Raw genomic sequence first — 17,224 nt, forward strand, 5'->3', positions numbered from 1 at the left:
TTTTGACTGGGTGACTAAAGTAATAGATCAAGGTGGGGCTGTAAATGTAGCTTATCTAGACTTTAGTAAAGCTTTTGACACTGTCCCACATCGCAGACTGTTAAATAAACTTGAAAGCTTGGGATTGGATTCTAAGATAGTTGAATGGATAAGAGCGTGGTTGCAGGACAGAAAACAGAGAGTTGTAGTAAACGGAGTACAGTCAAAGGAGGGAAAGGTTACAAGTGGAGTACCCCAGGGATCTGTACTTGGACCGGTGCTTTTTAATATCTTTATTGGTGATATTGCAAATGGAGTTGAGGGAAAAATGTGCCTTTTTGCAGATGACACAAAGGTATGCAACAGGGTAGACACACCAGGAGGGGTAAAACAAATGATTGAGGATCTAGGCAGATTAGAGAAATGGTCAAGAGAATGGCAACTACAGTTTAATGCCAAAAAATGCAAAATCATGCACTTGGGTCTCAGAAATCCAAAGACTCAATATAGTATAAATGGCACTATAATGGAAACTACTGAGGAAGAGATTGATCTAGGTGTCACTATTTCAGGGGACTTAAAAGCAGGTAGGCAATGTAACAAAGCAATAAAGATAGCAAGTCAGATGCTTGGTTGCATAGGGAGAGGTATCAGCAGTAGAAAGAAAGAAGTAATAATGCCACTGTATAGGTCATTGGTACGACCTCACCTAGAGTATTGTGTTCAGTTCTGGAGACCATATCTCTAGAAGGATATAAATACATTAGAGACTGCACAAAGAAGAGCAACTAAAATGGTGCATGGCCTACAGTACATCACAAAACGTACCAGGAAAGACTAAAAGATCTTAATATGTATACTTTAGAGCAGAGAAGGGAAAGGGGGGACATGATAGAAACTTTCAAATATATCAAGGGCTTTAACAAGGTACAGGTGGGAGACATTCTTCACAGGAAGAGGAGCAACAGAACACGAGGACATGTACTGAAACTAGAGGGAGGAAGATTCAGGGGAAATGCGAGGAAGAATTTTTTCACAGAAAGAGTAGTAGATAAGTGGAATAGCCTCCCAACAGAGGTGGTAGACGCAAATACAGTAGTACAATTTAAACATGCTTGGGATAAGCATATTGATATCCTTACAAAAAAATAAGGATCAAATATGGTTTGAGGTAACATGTTTAAAAAAAGGGGCAGACTAGATGGGCCAAGTGGTTCTTATCTGCCGTCAAATTCTATGTTTCTATGTTTCTATGGCACATGCCAGACAAAGGAGGATGAGCCTAAAACATTGCCGCCAATTATACCTTGATTGTATAACTGCAACTGTTTCACTTTGTATGTTTCATACGTTGCTCTTATAAGCATTAAATTGAGACAAAGGGGGAAATTTACTAGAGGAAATTTGTAAAACAAATTGGTGTATTTGTATCCAGAAATACACTTATTTTTGACATTTACTATCCCGAAAATACAGCATTTCGTATTTGTATTGATAGCACATCAATACGAATACAAATTGCCGTATTTTTCGGGATAGTAAATGTCAAAAATAAGTGTATTTCTGGATACAAATACACCAATTTGTTTTACAAATTTCCTTTAGTAAATTTCCCCCAAAGTATCAGATTGCAGAATAGTGTTAAACTGCGTTAATTGCTGCAGTATGATATTGTAAGTACTGTATATAGTAATAGACTGGAGTGAGTCACAAATAATGAACTACACTAGTTGCTGCAGTGTATTATAATAAGCACATTGCATTCAGAACACACACTTCAATAAATCATGTGTGGAGGTGACAGGATTAATGTAGTTTATGGAGCCACGGCTCCCCTGCTCATGATATATAAGTGCAGGCTGTCACAACAGAAAGGAATTTGAGCAGCACAAGCAGACAGGCAATAACATTTCAATATGCATTAGATAATGTGACACACACGGAGCGCCAAACTGCTATTAAGACGGGTATGCGAGTATAGTCAGTTTGCGGTAGTCACCCTGGCAAACTGCTATAAAGAAGGGTATGCGAGTATAGTCAGTTTGCGGTATCAGTCCATATTCCCCCTGGCAAACTGACTATACCAGGGTGACTACCGCAAACTGACTAGGGTGACTACCGCAAACTGACTATACTCGCATACCCGTCTTTATAGCAGTTTGGCGCTCCGCTGTAGGAGAGATGATGCAGCAATTGAACGCCCACATGGGCGTTCCAGCTTTGGCAGTATAGTCGCAAGGACGGCAGCATATCGATCGAACGTGCGTACACACTGCACTTTTGTTCCGATATGGGGCCGTCCTGTTGGATGAAAATTAAACAGCAAAGAACCTTCGACCGACCAAGTATGGACGGTCAAGACAGTTTTTTGCCATTTATCGCTCGTACGGGACAGCGTACACACATATACAATTGAACGGCCGTCTGACCCAGAACGGAAGAACGGCCCGACAATTGTATATATGTGTACCCAGCTTAAGAAACTAGCACCACCATCCTGAGTGAAGAGCAATGCAGGAATCAGCATGTGGCCAGCCGTCCATCCAGTAAAGCCTTTAAAAGGTGATGAACTATTTATTACAATTGTAATATATGAGGGGGAGGCTCTAATTTGTCAGTCCCGGGTCATACGGTATCTGATTATCAGCCCTTCCGCCATGGTAGAAGCTGGATGCAGCCAGAAAGTAATCCTGCTGCACAGGTGCTAGAGATTGTGGTTTCCAGATGATTCCCGGGCCTCTAGTTTGTCAAACACTTATTAGTCAGACAGCAGAAGACCGACACAGGAAATCCCCACAAATGGAAAACCCCGACAAACCAAAGATAAACAAACATAAAAACCCGACAGACACAACACTGACAACAACAACTGAACAACAACAAAAGACTGACAGTTTATAAAACAGTCACTTATTAGACCGACAATATAAAAAAAACCTGACAATACATATAATAGACAACAATCAGCCTGACACATGAACAGACCATCAGCATAAACATAGACATATAGAAGACCGACACCAGAGAAGACTGCAGAAATATAGACACATAAAAGACCGACAATACATATAAAAGCCAACAATGAGCCCGACACATGATCAGACATACAGCATAAAACTAGACATATAGAAGACAGACACCAGAAAAGACAGACTCAGTAGACATGAGAAGACTGACAATAAGAAAATCGGCATTAATCAGTCTGACCCCTCCAGCCCCCCCCCCCCCCCCGCCCCCCTGGTGCTCGATACTCTGTTTCTGTAATGGGAGTCAAAGCTCCCACTTATCATTGGGCTTGGGGGGCGACCAGGTGATAGCAGCCATGGCTGGATGCCTCACCAGCCGCCCCCCCACAACCTGCATATTGTAGCCATATATCAGTGTGGGCTTTCTTTTAAGTCCAGAAATGCAGAGCTGGGTCCTGCAACAGGATCCCCAGTCGCTACATGCATTGGCTCTCTCTATAGAGCGGTATGAGGCTGTGACTAGTATGGCTAGAACTCATAAAAAGAAGCCTAAAACCCCGCAAACGGTAAAGCTGTCACCTCAGTGGCATTTGCCTCCTTTTAAAGGACCAGCCAAGCAGAGGAACATAAAGAGAACTCCATAAAATGCTTCCAGTGTGGTGAACCAGGGCATGTGAAGCAAACTTGTCCAAAAAGGGTTGAACCAATGGACTGTAGATTGGGACCAGTTTACCCAATTTTTTTGTACCATGGTGTCTCTAGCTGTGCGACCTTCCCTATTCTATTCAAAAAAGATGTTTTTGTTGTCCAGTCATATTAAAACGTGCTACATCACCAACGTGTTTTGTCCCTTACGGGACTTCTTCAGCTAATATATTCCTCAAAGGGCATAAGGATTTTGAATTATTAGTACACGGGTTCTTTCCCTTTAGGAAGGGGCACCAGGCCGTCCATATGTCCCCACAGGAAAACATTAAAAGCAGCCTTTTAATGTGCCCAGAACTGTCACCTGCTCAAGTGATTCAGCAATAAAGAATGATCTCTATAAGCGCCCCCCCCCCAAAAAAAATCACATCTCAGCCAGGAAGAGTGTTCACCAGTAAAGCTCTGCATAGTTTCATGCAAATGACAGGTACTTTTAGCCTTTTACACCTTCACAGCGAAGCGCGCGCCGGCTTCTGCTGTCAGTTTAATTGTGTTGTGAGTTCAATGCCGAATGTTAGAATGTTGTTATGCCCAAGCGCCCACCTAGAATGTTGAGATTGGATTAGGATTTATTTAGCCTAATTATATATAAAGCTTATATACAGTACACGTTGAAATTGGAGAGTACAATTTGAGGTAATCAATTGCTGATTTTAAAATCCTTGCCAGAAGTGTGCACATTCCAGTGAAAAAATGTCTCTCAATGGCGCATTTACAGTATGAATAAAGGCAGCTTCGAATTTCCTGATGAAGGACTGTGGTCCGAGTCACGTCTAGTAGGTGGAATCTGGAGACTTGGGGAAAATGGGATGCGGTCATTTGGTCTACAGCATGATGGTAGACAGTGTCTAAGTCGACACCATTAGGTCGACCCGGGAAAAGGTCGACATGGGTCTAGTTCGACATAGTAAAAGGTCAACATGGTTCTAGGTCGAAATATCATTAGTTCGACAGGTCGTTAGTTCGAGAAGTCATTAGTTCGACAGTGTCTAGGTCAACAGTCAACAGGCTGATATGGGGTATTTCATGCCCTACCATCCACTAGGGCATGGTGGGAGAATAAAATAGTGTGCCGAGCGCAGCAAGGCACCGTTCCCGACGCATCGCGAGCGCAGCGAGCCATGCGAGGGGATGCGGTGCACTTTAAACTGTGTCCATGTCGACTGTGTTGACATTCAGGTAAAAAAACAGTGAAAAACCCCATGTCGACCTAGACCCATGTCGACCTAATGGTGTCAACCTAATGACTGTTGACCATCATGCTGTAGACCAAATGATCCCAACCTGGGGAAAACACTGAGGGAACCTACCTTTGCCTTACCAAGAAAGAGGGGCACCAGTGTCCGGGACATGGCAGCTCCAGCTCTTTTCAAGTGGCCCCTGGTGCAAGTGGCCCATGGGGACCCACTATTGTGGCGATATACACTTTTATATATGTTAAATGTGAGTGTGATGGATAAATACAGTTTGATTTTTTTTGGCAGTATTGCACTCTCTTCTTTTTTCTGTTTTGCTTTTGAGAGTGAAAAACCTATGTTGTTAGTGGAGTGCGCCATGACACCATCTAGCCTTCTAAAAATATTGGGTTCTTATACAAGAAAAGTCGGTACTGGTTTCCTAGCACGGCGCCTGCGATCAAGATTGTATCCATTGGGTCCTAAAAAATCGCGTTGATCGCATCGCATGCAACCAAATCGCATGCGATGGACGCGATTTTTACATTGGAATCAATGTGAAATGGTCCCTGAGACCCGATTTTACATTGGCCCCAATGTTAAATGGCCCCCAGACCTCAATTTTTATTGTTTCCCAACCCTGATGGGTCAAATGCCCCCCCATTGTTTACGTGACCCCACGATCAACGCAAACCAAAAGCGTGGTGAGCGCAGCGAGCCCGCGAGGGGCGGCGGTACGCATCCTCCGACCTTTTCATATCCCCACTATCCACGTCGGCGTGGAGTTGATGTTGTACAGAGTGGCGAGCGCAGCGAGCCACCGAGCCCGAAGTGTGGCGAGCGCATCGAGCCCCACGAGGGGACGCGCATTACTTCACAGGTATTATGCGTCCCCTCGCGGGGCTCGCTGTGCTCTACACGCTTCCGGCTCGGTGGCTCGCTGCGCTCGCCACACTATATAAAATCTACTCCAAGACGACGTGAATAGTGGGGGTATGAAAAGGTCAGAGTATGCGTACCGCCGCCCCTCGCGGGCTCGCCACGCTTTGGGTTTGCATTCACCATGGGGTGGCCTTAACAATGAGGGCGGCCCATTTAACATTGTTCCCTATGTAAAATCGAGTTAATCGCATCGGTCGCATCGCATGCCTTAACTTAAGGCATGCGATGGACGCGATTTTTTAATTGTCAGGGAAAAGGCTAAAAATAGCCCTGAAATTGCGTCGGTCGCGTCCATCGTATACCTTAAGTTAAGGTATGCAATCAGCTACGACGGGCGCCGTGCTAGGAAACAAGTACCGAAAAGTCTAAAAAGGTCTAAAAAGGTAAAAAAAAGTAAAGTCCAATATCTCAATTTCTGCATCATTCAAACAGAAATGCCCCCCATCCACTAGTGCAATATGGCCACTTTTCTTTTGATTCTGAGCTTCCGTAATGAGGGATCAGATGGAAAGGGGCCATATTACATGTCATTCAGAGGTGTAGCTATCGTGTGGCAAACCCCACGGCTGCTTGGGGGGAGCGGCACCAGCGGGGTCTGCAGTGGGCGCCCAGCACATGATAGCTAAGCCACTGTGTCCAGCCATGCACTTTCTGTCAGTGGCGCTCGGCACACTGACATTAGGCTGCCGCAGTGCCGCTGGCTGAGCTTACAGTCCAGTGACAGCAGGCGGTCTTTTTCTCCGGAGCCCCGCTGTCACAACCAGGATTTAGCACTAGATTGCCGGCGGGGATTATCCAGACAGCAGCTGACAGCTTGCCTTATAGCGCTATGTCACTGTGCTGTCGGGGTGCGAAGTGCTGCTGATTTGAAAAGACTGTCCGGACGCTGATTGGTGAGAGAGTTCAACCAATCAGCATCCGGCCAGTCTTTTCAAATTAGCAGCGCTTCCTGCTCCGGCCCCCGATGACACACCCGTTGTCTGGATAATCCCTGCTGCTGTACATAGGTGAGGGGGGGGGGACTGTTGGTCAGACCTTCAGCTCCTGGGGGCAGCGTGCAGCGAGGATGGGGGCAGCGTTTTAGCAGCCAGACACAGCATGTGGGAGGTGGACGGGGGGATGTCCAGGTGGCCGTGGTGGGGAGGGTGTCCAGGTGGCCGCGGTGGGGAGGGTTTATAATACACAGATGAAGATGATTCTGCCTGTCAGCTTGCCGCACTCCACCCCCCACCCCCCCACCACTAGGGCTGTCAGCTTGCCGCACTCCACCCCCCACCACTAGGGCTGTCCCAGGGTGGTCACAGTCTGGACATGTGGTAGGAAGGGACCAGGGAGGGACACAGGGAGGCAATGTGTATGGGGCATTATTGGGGGGGGGGGTGCCTAAAAATCTTTTGGCTTGGGGGAGTAAAATTTATAGTTGCGCTACTGATGTCATTTTTCACCGATTCCGATCAGATGTGCCTTCCCGTACTCTTGCCTACATGAATATTTATCAGATTCTGCAGATATGACTGGTATCACATACGATAGCCGTCCAAGAGCGGCTGGGTGATTTGGCGAGATATCGCATGTGAGGAATTGCTAGTCATTTTGTCTTTCACAGGCTGCAATCACAGGTGTTTGCACAGATTTTAAATAATTTTCTTCGTTATATAAAAGTGCACATTAGTAATGTTTCTTATTTTTTATTTTTTTTCCATGATTCACAATAGGGGAAATTTACTAAGGTGGGAGTTTTATTTCAGATGAGATGTTGCTATTGGCAACCAATAAGATACTATCTAATATCTTCAAGAAGGTACTAAATAAATAAGTACAGTAGAATCTGATTGGTTGCCCATAGCAACATCGCATGTGAAATAGAACTCCCATCTTAGTAAAGTTCCCCCAATATAATATTTTTATCTTTCCCTTTGAGTCCGTCTGTAACACAGTAAAATGTTATGGAATACTGTAGCACGGATGGTCGCATTCTAATTTTAATCAGATACATTTAGTTTGTAATTAACAATAATATAAATGTAGTATATATATATATATATATTTATTTATTACTTGACATGCCATTACTTATGCATGTTTCCACATATTTTAGTAGAAAATAGCCATCCTAATCTTCATCCCAACTATTTTTTGAGTTGTGACAAACTACAGCAGCTACATTAGAAGGAAGGTTTTAGGAACCAGAAATGTAGCAAATTAATATAGAAATGTTCAATGAGGACTACGATCTGACTCCCATTGTACAAACAAGAAAGACTCCTCCAAAATGCTGGGAAAGTAACTTGCCGGGACAGCTCTGTTCCTGCGAGTTAACTTTTGTACATAGTTGGGATAATTTTAGGCAAAATTAAATTATTGGGATACTGATTATTAATGCATAGGTCACCAAATTATAGTTTTCGTGCATAGAATATTTTGGTACTTGTGTAGTTTCAAGGCAGCAAGCTACACTACGCTGTCAGCATAGCCCAACGATCCTTGAAAAAGTGCGCAGGACGCACGAAACGCGTTGGACCAGTGAGGAGGACTCTCACACCACCCTCAAGCTCATCCCTGATACCCTGCCCGGCGGCCGCGGCGAACTTCCGGTCTTACGATCTCCAACTTCCGGTAACCTCGGACGCGCACAGAGCGAGCCGCAATAACATCAAGCGGCGGCTCTGGCAGCGCTCCTTACCGCTCAGACAGCCTAAAGGACGGGGAGAAGAAGCCGCAATAACATCAAGCAGCTCCCCCGGCTACTATACCATCTGGCACACGGAGACCACCACCGGAAGCACGTAAGGGTCAGAGTTAGGGCTAGTGACAGTCCACCCTCAATCCCTTTTACATATTCCCCAAAAGGGTGTAAACATTACCACTAACCAATTTTTCATTTGCAGGTACCACTCGCAATTCTTAATTTCACTTCAATTTTTCCAGATATATTTTATGTTTTATTTATTTTTAGCGCTTTTTCCACAACCTTCCCAGTACCTTATTTAAAAAAGCTGCTTTTTTCTCACAGCGCAGTAACCATTCATACAAAATCCATAGCCCAACGGCAGCCTAGCGCAGTTAGCGTAGTGTCCCAGCGGCAGCCCTGCGTAGTCAGCAGAGTGTCCCCGTCAGGCAGCGTAGTCACGTACTGTCCGTGAGCTGCAACTCTGTCCCTGGCATCCCTGGCAAGCCTATTGAGTTCCTCTCATACAGCGCCGGTAACCGCCAGATCCCCTGCGCTGTGGACACCGGCGGAGAGGCGCTCCATCTGCCTGAGACGCACGAGCATCTCATACGCTTGTGCGTCTCAGTAATACGTGCTGCCCGTGTCAGCTTCAGAGAGACGGTCAGGGTTAGGGGTTCGGTAGAGCGTGCGTCTCGTGCACAAAGGGGGGTGCGGTGCGCAAGTGCGTCTCATGCACAATAAAGGATGTACCCACGTCAGCCCAAAGCGTGGCGAGTGCAGCGAGCCCTGCGAGGGTACGCGTTACGTGTCCTCCCGACCTGTTCACACCCCCACACATCAGTGTGGAGTTGATTTTACAAAGTGTCGCGAGTGCCACGAGCCACCAGCGTTGTGAGCGTAGCGAGACCCGTAAGGAGACGCGTAAAACGAGCCCGAAGCGTGGCGAGCGCATCAAGCCCCACGTGGGGACGTGGAATACATGTCAAGTAATCCGCGTCCCCTGCGCTGCGCTCGCCACACTTTATAAAATCAACTCCACGCCGGTGTGTATAGTGGGGGTATGAACAGGTTGGGAGAATGCGTACCGGTTCATACCCCCACGTTCATGACTCACTTTGCTCGCCACGATTCGGGCTGACGTGGATAGTGGGGGTATGAACAGGTCGGTAGGAAGCATACCGCATGCGCTCGCCACACTTCGGGCTGACGTGGATAGTGGATGTGTTTCAGGAACACATTCACATCTGTCATGTCAGGAAGGATAAAAATGGTCAATGGTTCCCTCACAATGTAATAAGCGATGACACAACGTTGACTGACTATGCTAATTGTGTAACGCTGACTGACTGCGCTAACTGCGTAAACTCCGGTTAGGCGCGAACGCACACACATTCGCAGACACAAGCTGACTAAGCTGGCCGTGGGAACAGGACGCTGATTCTGACAGGAAACTATGCTGACTACTTAACTGCCGCCGTGAAACTATAAAAGTACCAATACTTTAGTAGTAATACTAATCATTTGTAGACAGTTTTTATTGTAGTTTGTATGAGATGAGCATTGCCTTACTTCTGTTGTTGCTGGAGACAGCAGGATTAATGGGCCACACTGTGGGTAGTATTCAATGCCGCTCGAGGGGGATAAACAGGGGGTTAAACAGAGAGGATCACAGAAAACCAGCAATCCTCGCTGTTTTACCCCCTCGCCGGCCGCTCGCCCTATTCAACATTCCGGGGGAATCCTCGCTGTCATAGGACAGCGAGGATTCCCCCAAACAGCGAGACTTGCGGCTAATGCAGCTAACCCACTGTATTTAGCCGTGAGTCTCGCTGCTTCTGCAGCCGCATGCGCCGATTCCCCCTCGCTCAAAAAACAGAGCGAGGGGGAATTGGCGTTTGAGGGGGGTGAGTTGAATACTGACAGGGCGAGCGGTGACAGCGAACAGGATGCCCTGCTCGCTGTCACCGCTCCCCCACAGCATTGAATAGACCCCTGTGTGTTCATGATATATAATAAATAGGATACTAACAGAATGAGGAGGTGCAATAAAGTGATATGTGCAGTATAGAAATATACTTAATTAAGGTTATTTACTAAAGAGATGTGTGCAGCGCTAAAAATATAGGGGGTCTATGTACTAAGCCTTGGAGAGAAATTAAGTGGATGAAGATAACAAGCTTTATTCAGACCTGACCGCAAGACAAAATGGGTAAAACCACGTGCACTGCAGGTGGGGCAGAGGAAACGTGAAGAAAGGGTTAGATTTGGGTGGAGTAAATTGTTTCTGTGCAGGGTAAATACTGACTGCTTTGTTTAAAATTTCTTACAATGCAATTTAGATTTGAGTTTGAACACATCTCACCCAAATCTACCTCTCTCTGCACATGTTACATTTAGCCCACCATGCAGTGCAGCATGGTTTTTCCAATTTTGGGAACAAATCTGCTGTGCATTCTAGTATTGAATTAGGCCCTAAGTACCAGCAAAACAACTCCTAACTGCCATGTATCAAACACGGCCTGTAATATGGCAGTTCTCTCTACTCTCTAAATATATATATATATATATACTAGGTGATTCATCGCGCCCTACGGGCGCTCTTCACACCGTCGTAAGGGGCTGCGCCCCCTTAATTTGTGAACATTTGCATATGAGAAAGATGGTTAGAATTGTATGAAAGATGGCCTGTATTGCAACTTGAGTTATAGGTGAAATGTGTTAAATAGAGAGCATATGATTTGGAAGGGGGTGTGTATTGTTTTGTTTAATTAAAAAGCGGTTACAGAGTAAGATGTACATTGATAGTGTGGATGGTACAGTGACATTTGTGGGTGTGGGGGGGGGGGGCTATGTGTGCATGTTGTTTAGGTGTGTGTGTATAGTAGGGTGTTTCTGAGTCAGCGGCTCCCCACTGGCGGAGGTCACAACACAGGAAAACAGGAGGCTGGGTAGTGATAGGGGTGTGTGGGCATAAGGGGGACTAAAGAGGAGGGTGGGAGATACTGTGCAGCTTCTGCCAGTGGGTGAGGGTCCAGCGTGGCAGTACAGGAGTACAGGATGGTGGCCCTTAGTCAGTGTCTCCTCCTACTGGGTGAGAGTTCGGGTGCATGAGAGCAGGAGGCTGGGCTATGAGGCATGATAGGGGCATGTGGGCAAAACAGCGTCAGCGACTCCCCAGTGGTGGAAGTTACGGTTCAAGAGAGCAGGAAGCTGGGTAGTGATAGGGGTGTGTGAGTATACGGGGGACTAAAGAGGGGCTTAGGGGTGCCGTGAATTGTGGGAGGGGCGCGGGGGTGCCGTGAATCAAGGGAGGGGGGGGCGCAATTGTCGGCGAATCGCGGGAGAGGGCGGGGGTCCGCAAAGCGTGGGAGGGGGCGTGAATTGCGCGAGGGGGGTTGCGAATCGCGGGAGGGGGGTGCGCGGTGGCTCCATGAATTGCGGGAGGGGGGAGCACGGGGCGCGATGAATCCCCTAGTTGGTTATATATTCTTGTAGAAGGATGGTAGGATGTTGCTGTCATTCAGAATGCATTTACATAAACAGTAATAGTAGCAGTAAAAGGTCTGACTTAAAACACCTACAGTAAAACAGAACAGGTGTTATATATTATACAAAGAATTGGTTGATGATGTGTAGGTTGACGTGCACATAGTTCATAGTTGTCACTGGAAAAAAATTGCTACAAGAAAAAATCAACACAGAAAGTTCAACACATGTAAATGTTGACAAAAGTGTGGCACTTCATCGGTGTCCATGTCGACACATGAGAATGAATATGAAAACATAAAAAAAGAAAAATAAATCTTCAAAAACTCATGTCAACCTTTTTCATTGTCGACCATAGCCGTGCCAGTGTTTTGCATGTGCCATTTAATCCTGGGGTTGCCGTGAATCGCGCGAGGGGGTGGGGGGGAGGGAGGAGGTGAGGGGTGTCCGTGAATCACGGGAGGAGGGGTCGTGGGTGGATGCCGTGAATTGCAGGAGGGGCAGGGTCGCGGGGGGGGGTGTGGGTGCCGCGAATTGTGGGAGGGGGGGGGCACGGGGGGTTGCAGTGAATCGCGGGAGGGTGGGTCGCGGGGGCGGGGGGTTGCCGCAATGACAGGAGGGGGGAATCACGGTAGGGGGGGTCGTGGGGGCACCGTGAACCGCAGGAGGGGGGGCCCGGGGGGTTGGCGCGAATCATGAGAGGGGGGGTCGCAGGGTGCCGCGAATAGCAGGAGTGGGGGGTGTCATGGGGTGGGGCCGCAAATCACGGGAGTCACCAGGGGTGCCGCGAATTGCGGGGGGTGTGCTGCAAATCGCGGGAGGGGGATCGCGGGGGGTGCCGCGAATCGCCTCAAGAAAAAATTAACACAGAAAGTTCAACACATATAAATGTTGACATAAGTGTGGCACTTCATCGGTGTCCATGTCGACACATGAGAATGAATATGAAAACATTCAAAAAAAGAAAAATAAATCTTCAAAAACTCATGTCAACCTTTTTCATTGTCGACCATAGCCATGCCAGTGTTTTGCATGTGCCATTTAATCCTGGGGTTGCCGTGAATCGCGCGCGGGGGTGGGGGGGGGAGGGAGGAGGTGAGGGGTGTCCGCGAATCACGGGAGGAGGGGTCGTGGGTGGATGCCGTGAATTGCGGGAGGGGGGTCGCGGGGGGGGTGTGGGTGCCGCGAATTGTGGGAGGGGGCACGGGGGGTTGCAGTGAATCGCGGGAGGGTGGGTCGCGGGGGCGGGGGGTTGCCACAATGACAGGAGGGGGGGTCAGGGGTGGGGAATCGCGGTAGGGGGGGTCGTGTTGGGCACCGTGAACCGCAGGAGGGGGGGCCCGGGGGGTTGGCGCGAATCATGGGAGGGGGGGTCGCGGGGTGCCGCGAATCGCAGGAGGGGGGGTGTCATGGGGTGTCACGGGAGTCAGCGGGGGTGCCGCGAATTGCGGGGGGTGTGCTGCAAATCGCGGGAGGGGGGTCGCGGGGGGTGCCGCGAATCGCCACAAGAAAAAATCAACACAGAAAGGTCAACACATGTAAATGTTGACATAAGTGTGGCACTTCATTGGTGTCCATGTCGACACATGAGAATGAATATGAAAACATTGAAAAAGGGAAAAATAAATCTTGTCAACCTTTTTCATTGTCGACCATAGCCATGTCAGTGTTTTGCATGTGCCATTTAATCGTGGGGATGCCGTGAATGGGGGGGGAGGGAGGTGCATACCTCCCAACATGACCCTCTCCAGGAGGGACACATTGCTCTGTTTCTGGACTTTCTTCTTAATTTATGGATTACCATCACCTGTGCTTAAACACCTTTCTTATCAATTACCCTGTTTAAAACAGGTGATGACAATCATAAATTAAGATGGAAGTCCACAACCCAGCGTTACAGCTCCAGACACACTTTGAGTGACAGATGTAGCCAAATATATAAGAGATTTATGTTTATGAGAGTAACATTGCTACGTTATCTCTTCCAGTGGGCAAGGGAATTCATAACAGTTTGCATACATACAGTTTGCCCTCCTACCTTTTGACTGTCTGTAAATACCCTGTTTTTTGTATCACTGTCTCCATTTGTAAAGCGCAACGAATATGCTGCCCTATATAAGAAACTGTTAATAAATAATAAATCTTGGTACGGTTTTTGAATATTTGAAGATGATCCTCACATTGTATAATAAATTATTTGATAAATCAAATTTTAACTAGGCTCCGGCAGCGAGCAGGGCCCTCTTACCTTTACGTGGATTGGTACTACCCAGTTTGTTTCATCACTGTTTCCAATCAAAAAGCACAACGGAATATGCTGCGCTATGTAACTAAAAATAAATGTTGAATAATCTATTTTGTTTAAAACATTGTTCTGTATTCTATACCCCTGTAAGATCTTGTCATGGAAATATTTATGGTTGTTTATTCTGAAATGATGTGACATTTCAAATGGAAATTTGAAAAGTATTTAACAGTTTATTGTATTTGAACACTATGTTAATAGACAATTACTGCACCATTCTTTTTTTATACAATGCATAAACATTTATGCTTCAATAAAAAAATAAAACTAAAATATATAAATCTGTAGCCTACCTTAATTTGTGTGAGTTGCAGTGTGTCTATAGCCTGCGGGATGGATGTGAGAAAGTGCTGGATCCATTGGAGGCTGTTGTTGTGGTCCTGCTCATTGTCTTCTCTCAGGTAATACACTAACCTGATTGCCTGGGCTTTCTGCACAATATTGTCTGAGTCCAGTGTCACCCCACCCAGGTATATACCAAGGAATGTTGTGTTCTGGAACATGGGGTAAGTTATATTCATTGTCGCTATCAGACTCGCGTTACCTTGCACTGCAGACAGGAGTGGATTGGCAGTAAGACATCTGGGTCCCTGTATTTCTGCACACAGCTGCTGGAACTTCAGGTTTACATTAGCTCCTGCTTGTGTCGTGGAGATGTCCAGGTTCTGCACCATTTTATCCAGCTTCAGCAGCTCTGTGAATGTGGCTGTATCTAGGACATTATCAGACACACTGACAGCAATGAGCGAGACAAATGATCCTTCTGTATATAGACGCTGTGCAGAAAACTGGCCTGAGTCATTGGTGGGAAAATGCTCCCGGACAAATTCTCGATCAGATTTAGCTGGACCTCCAAGGGGTGTGAACTGGCCTTCTATGTCATTGGCTTGTCTCTGGGGTAAAAAGTAAAAGCCAGCTCCCAGTCCAGCAGATACAACAAGAGGAATAATTAGGAACCACCATGGGTACCTTGCCACCAGCTTACCAAGCCCACTGAATAAGCGAGAGAGGGGTTTCTGTATACAGTCTGTCTCACACCGGGACATAATCAATTTCCTATTATCTCACAAAGAAGGAAAACAAGAGAGAGAAATGCCAGCATTGTTAGTTACAAAGACGAATGGGATAATATCCTGGGCACACCAGATAGTATCTAGGGAGCTGTTTATATCTTTATGGCCTGGCAACTAATAAATGACAGCTGGCTCTGACCTTGGCAGCGTTACTATTTTCCTCAGAAATGTCCTGTTAATATTACACTTTTATTTTGAAAAATAAAACAATTACACATATATTACTTGGCAAAGCAATGTAGGAGTCCTGCCAATGGGAAGAGTGGTGTAGCGTTACTGATAAGAGGATTGACTTATTCAACTACAGCATGAGGGATGAGAAATACTTTTACTGTAGCACTATATGTGTGGGGTATGTAATTGTACTTTTACATAGAAAATTAATTCCAACATAATTTGGAGTAACATGGAAAGATGCTGGTGTCACTATTTATTTAAAGTTGCACATACTTTGAGATACATATAAACTAGTATGAAGGGTGTAGAAGCAGCTGGGGCATAAATTTGGCCCAGTTTTGTACACACGCACATATATATATATATATATATAGCTTGTACAGGCAATTTGCACACTTTAGGGAGCTAGGAGCAGGTGCTTGGACCATAAAAAAGGTTTATGCAGGTAATTAGAGGCAGGCACACCATTTATAATCCGAAAAAGCAGACAGGGTAATAATCCATACTTAGCATCTCAAGGACAAAGTGGATACATCACTGTAAGGCAGTCATACTCGACAGCTGTTTCAGCACATAGATTGCCGTCGTCAGGAGTATGTTAGACTGGACCCCTGTGCGCATTTTTATAGCGTCACCAATAGTGTTTCATTAGTACTAACCAAGCTCACCTGTTAAAGGAAAAAGATTAGCGCTACTCACCTGTTCCCCATCAGTCTGGAGTGTCAGACTGCTGCTTCCGGTATAAGCCAGAGAGCCGCGTCTGTCTCCATGACAGCAGGGGAACGCGTCACCGGAAGTGGCGTATGGCAGCGTTCAGGAAGACCCGCTCGCCACGTCCGTCACCATGGAGACGCAATGCTGTCTCTCGCAAGGTATGAAGGAAACCCTAACCAGACAATCTGTCTGGCAGGGCCTCCACACACCGAGTGAGGCAGCAATCAGGTGATCAGCCAACTGTCAGGGACCAAATGGGTGTTTATTTAATATATTGCGGATTTTTTTTGCATATGTGGATCGTCCACTATGTTTATGTTTTGAGGTTGCCGAGCAACAGGCTCCGATGCGTGTGACGTCACCAGTGGGCCCGCACTTTTCGCGGGTGTACTGGTGCTGGTGGTATATAAGGTAAGAGTGTGCATTATGTTTTTATACCCTGATGACGAAATGAATAAAATTTCAAAACGTTGGTAACTACAGCTGAGTGAACTGTACTTTGTATCCGAGAGTGCCGCTGAAGTGGATTTATATATATATATATATGCGTGTTTTTGATTTCCACTTACACCTTGACAAAGGTGTGATTAAGACCCGGAAACGTTGGTCCTATTTTGCTGCCAATTACACATTTTGAAAAAACCCATTTGAGTCCCGCCTCATCTATATTCCTACCTATCTGACTTGGAGGGCACCAGGGTAGTTGGACCCAGCTGCGGGAGTGCCAGGCCAACACCCAAATCTATATATATATATATATATATATATATATATATATATATATATACACACATACACACATATACATATACACACACACACACACAGAATGGAGCACCGTAAAACATGATCTGAAACCATGGTATGGATTGTAGTTACTTGTGTATTTGACGTATTTCAATATCTGAGTCTGCGTCTACTAGTTCAAATGGGTCTCTTTCAGGATTGATCAAATCTGTCTTGTACAACAATTCAGGTCCTGTGAGCCATGTGGTGTCTTTGAGGAGACTGACTGGAACGGCTCTTGTGGC

At 46.3% G+C, this 17,224-nt stretch overlaps 1 protein-coding gene across 1 annotated transcript in view; it reads right to left on the reverse strand.

The window, feature by feature from the left end:
* Positions 1–15,275, reverse strand: part of LOC146079727 (patched domain-containing protein 3-like) — a 71,608-nt gene extending 56,333 nt beyond the window's left edge. The window contains exon 1 of the mRNA XM_083186386.1: positions 14,523–15,275. Within this exon, the coding sequence (XP_083042512.1) occupies positions 14,523–15,275 (753 nt within the window). The remainder of the gene's footprint in view (positions 1–14,522) is intronic.
* Between the last annotated feature and the right edge of the window lie 1,949 nt (positions 15,276–17,224).

The sequence above is a fragment of the Crinia signifera genome, chromosome 5 (genome assembly GCF_055691185.1).
Source record: "Crinia signifera chromosome 5, ASM5569118v1, whole genome shotgun sequence".
Classification (NCBI taxonomy): Eukaryota; Metazoa; Chordata; class Amphibia; order Anura; family Myobatrachidae; genus Crinia; species Crinia signifera.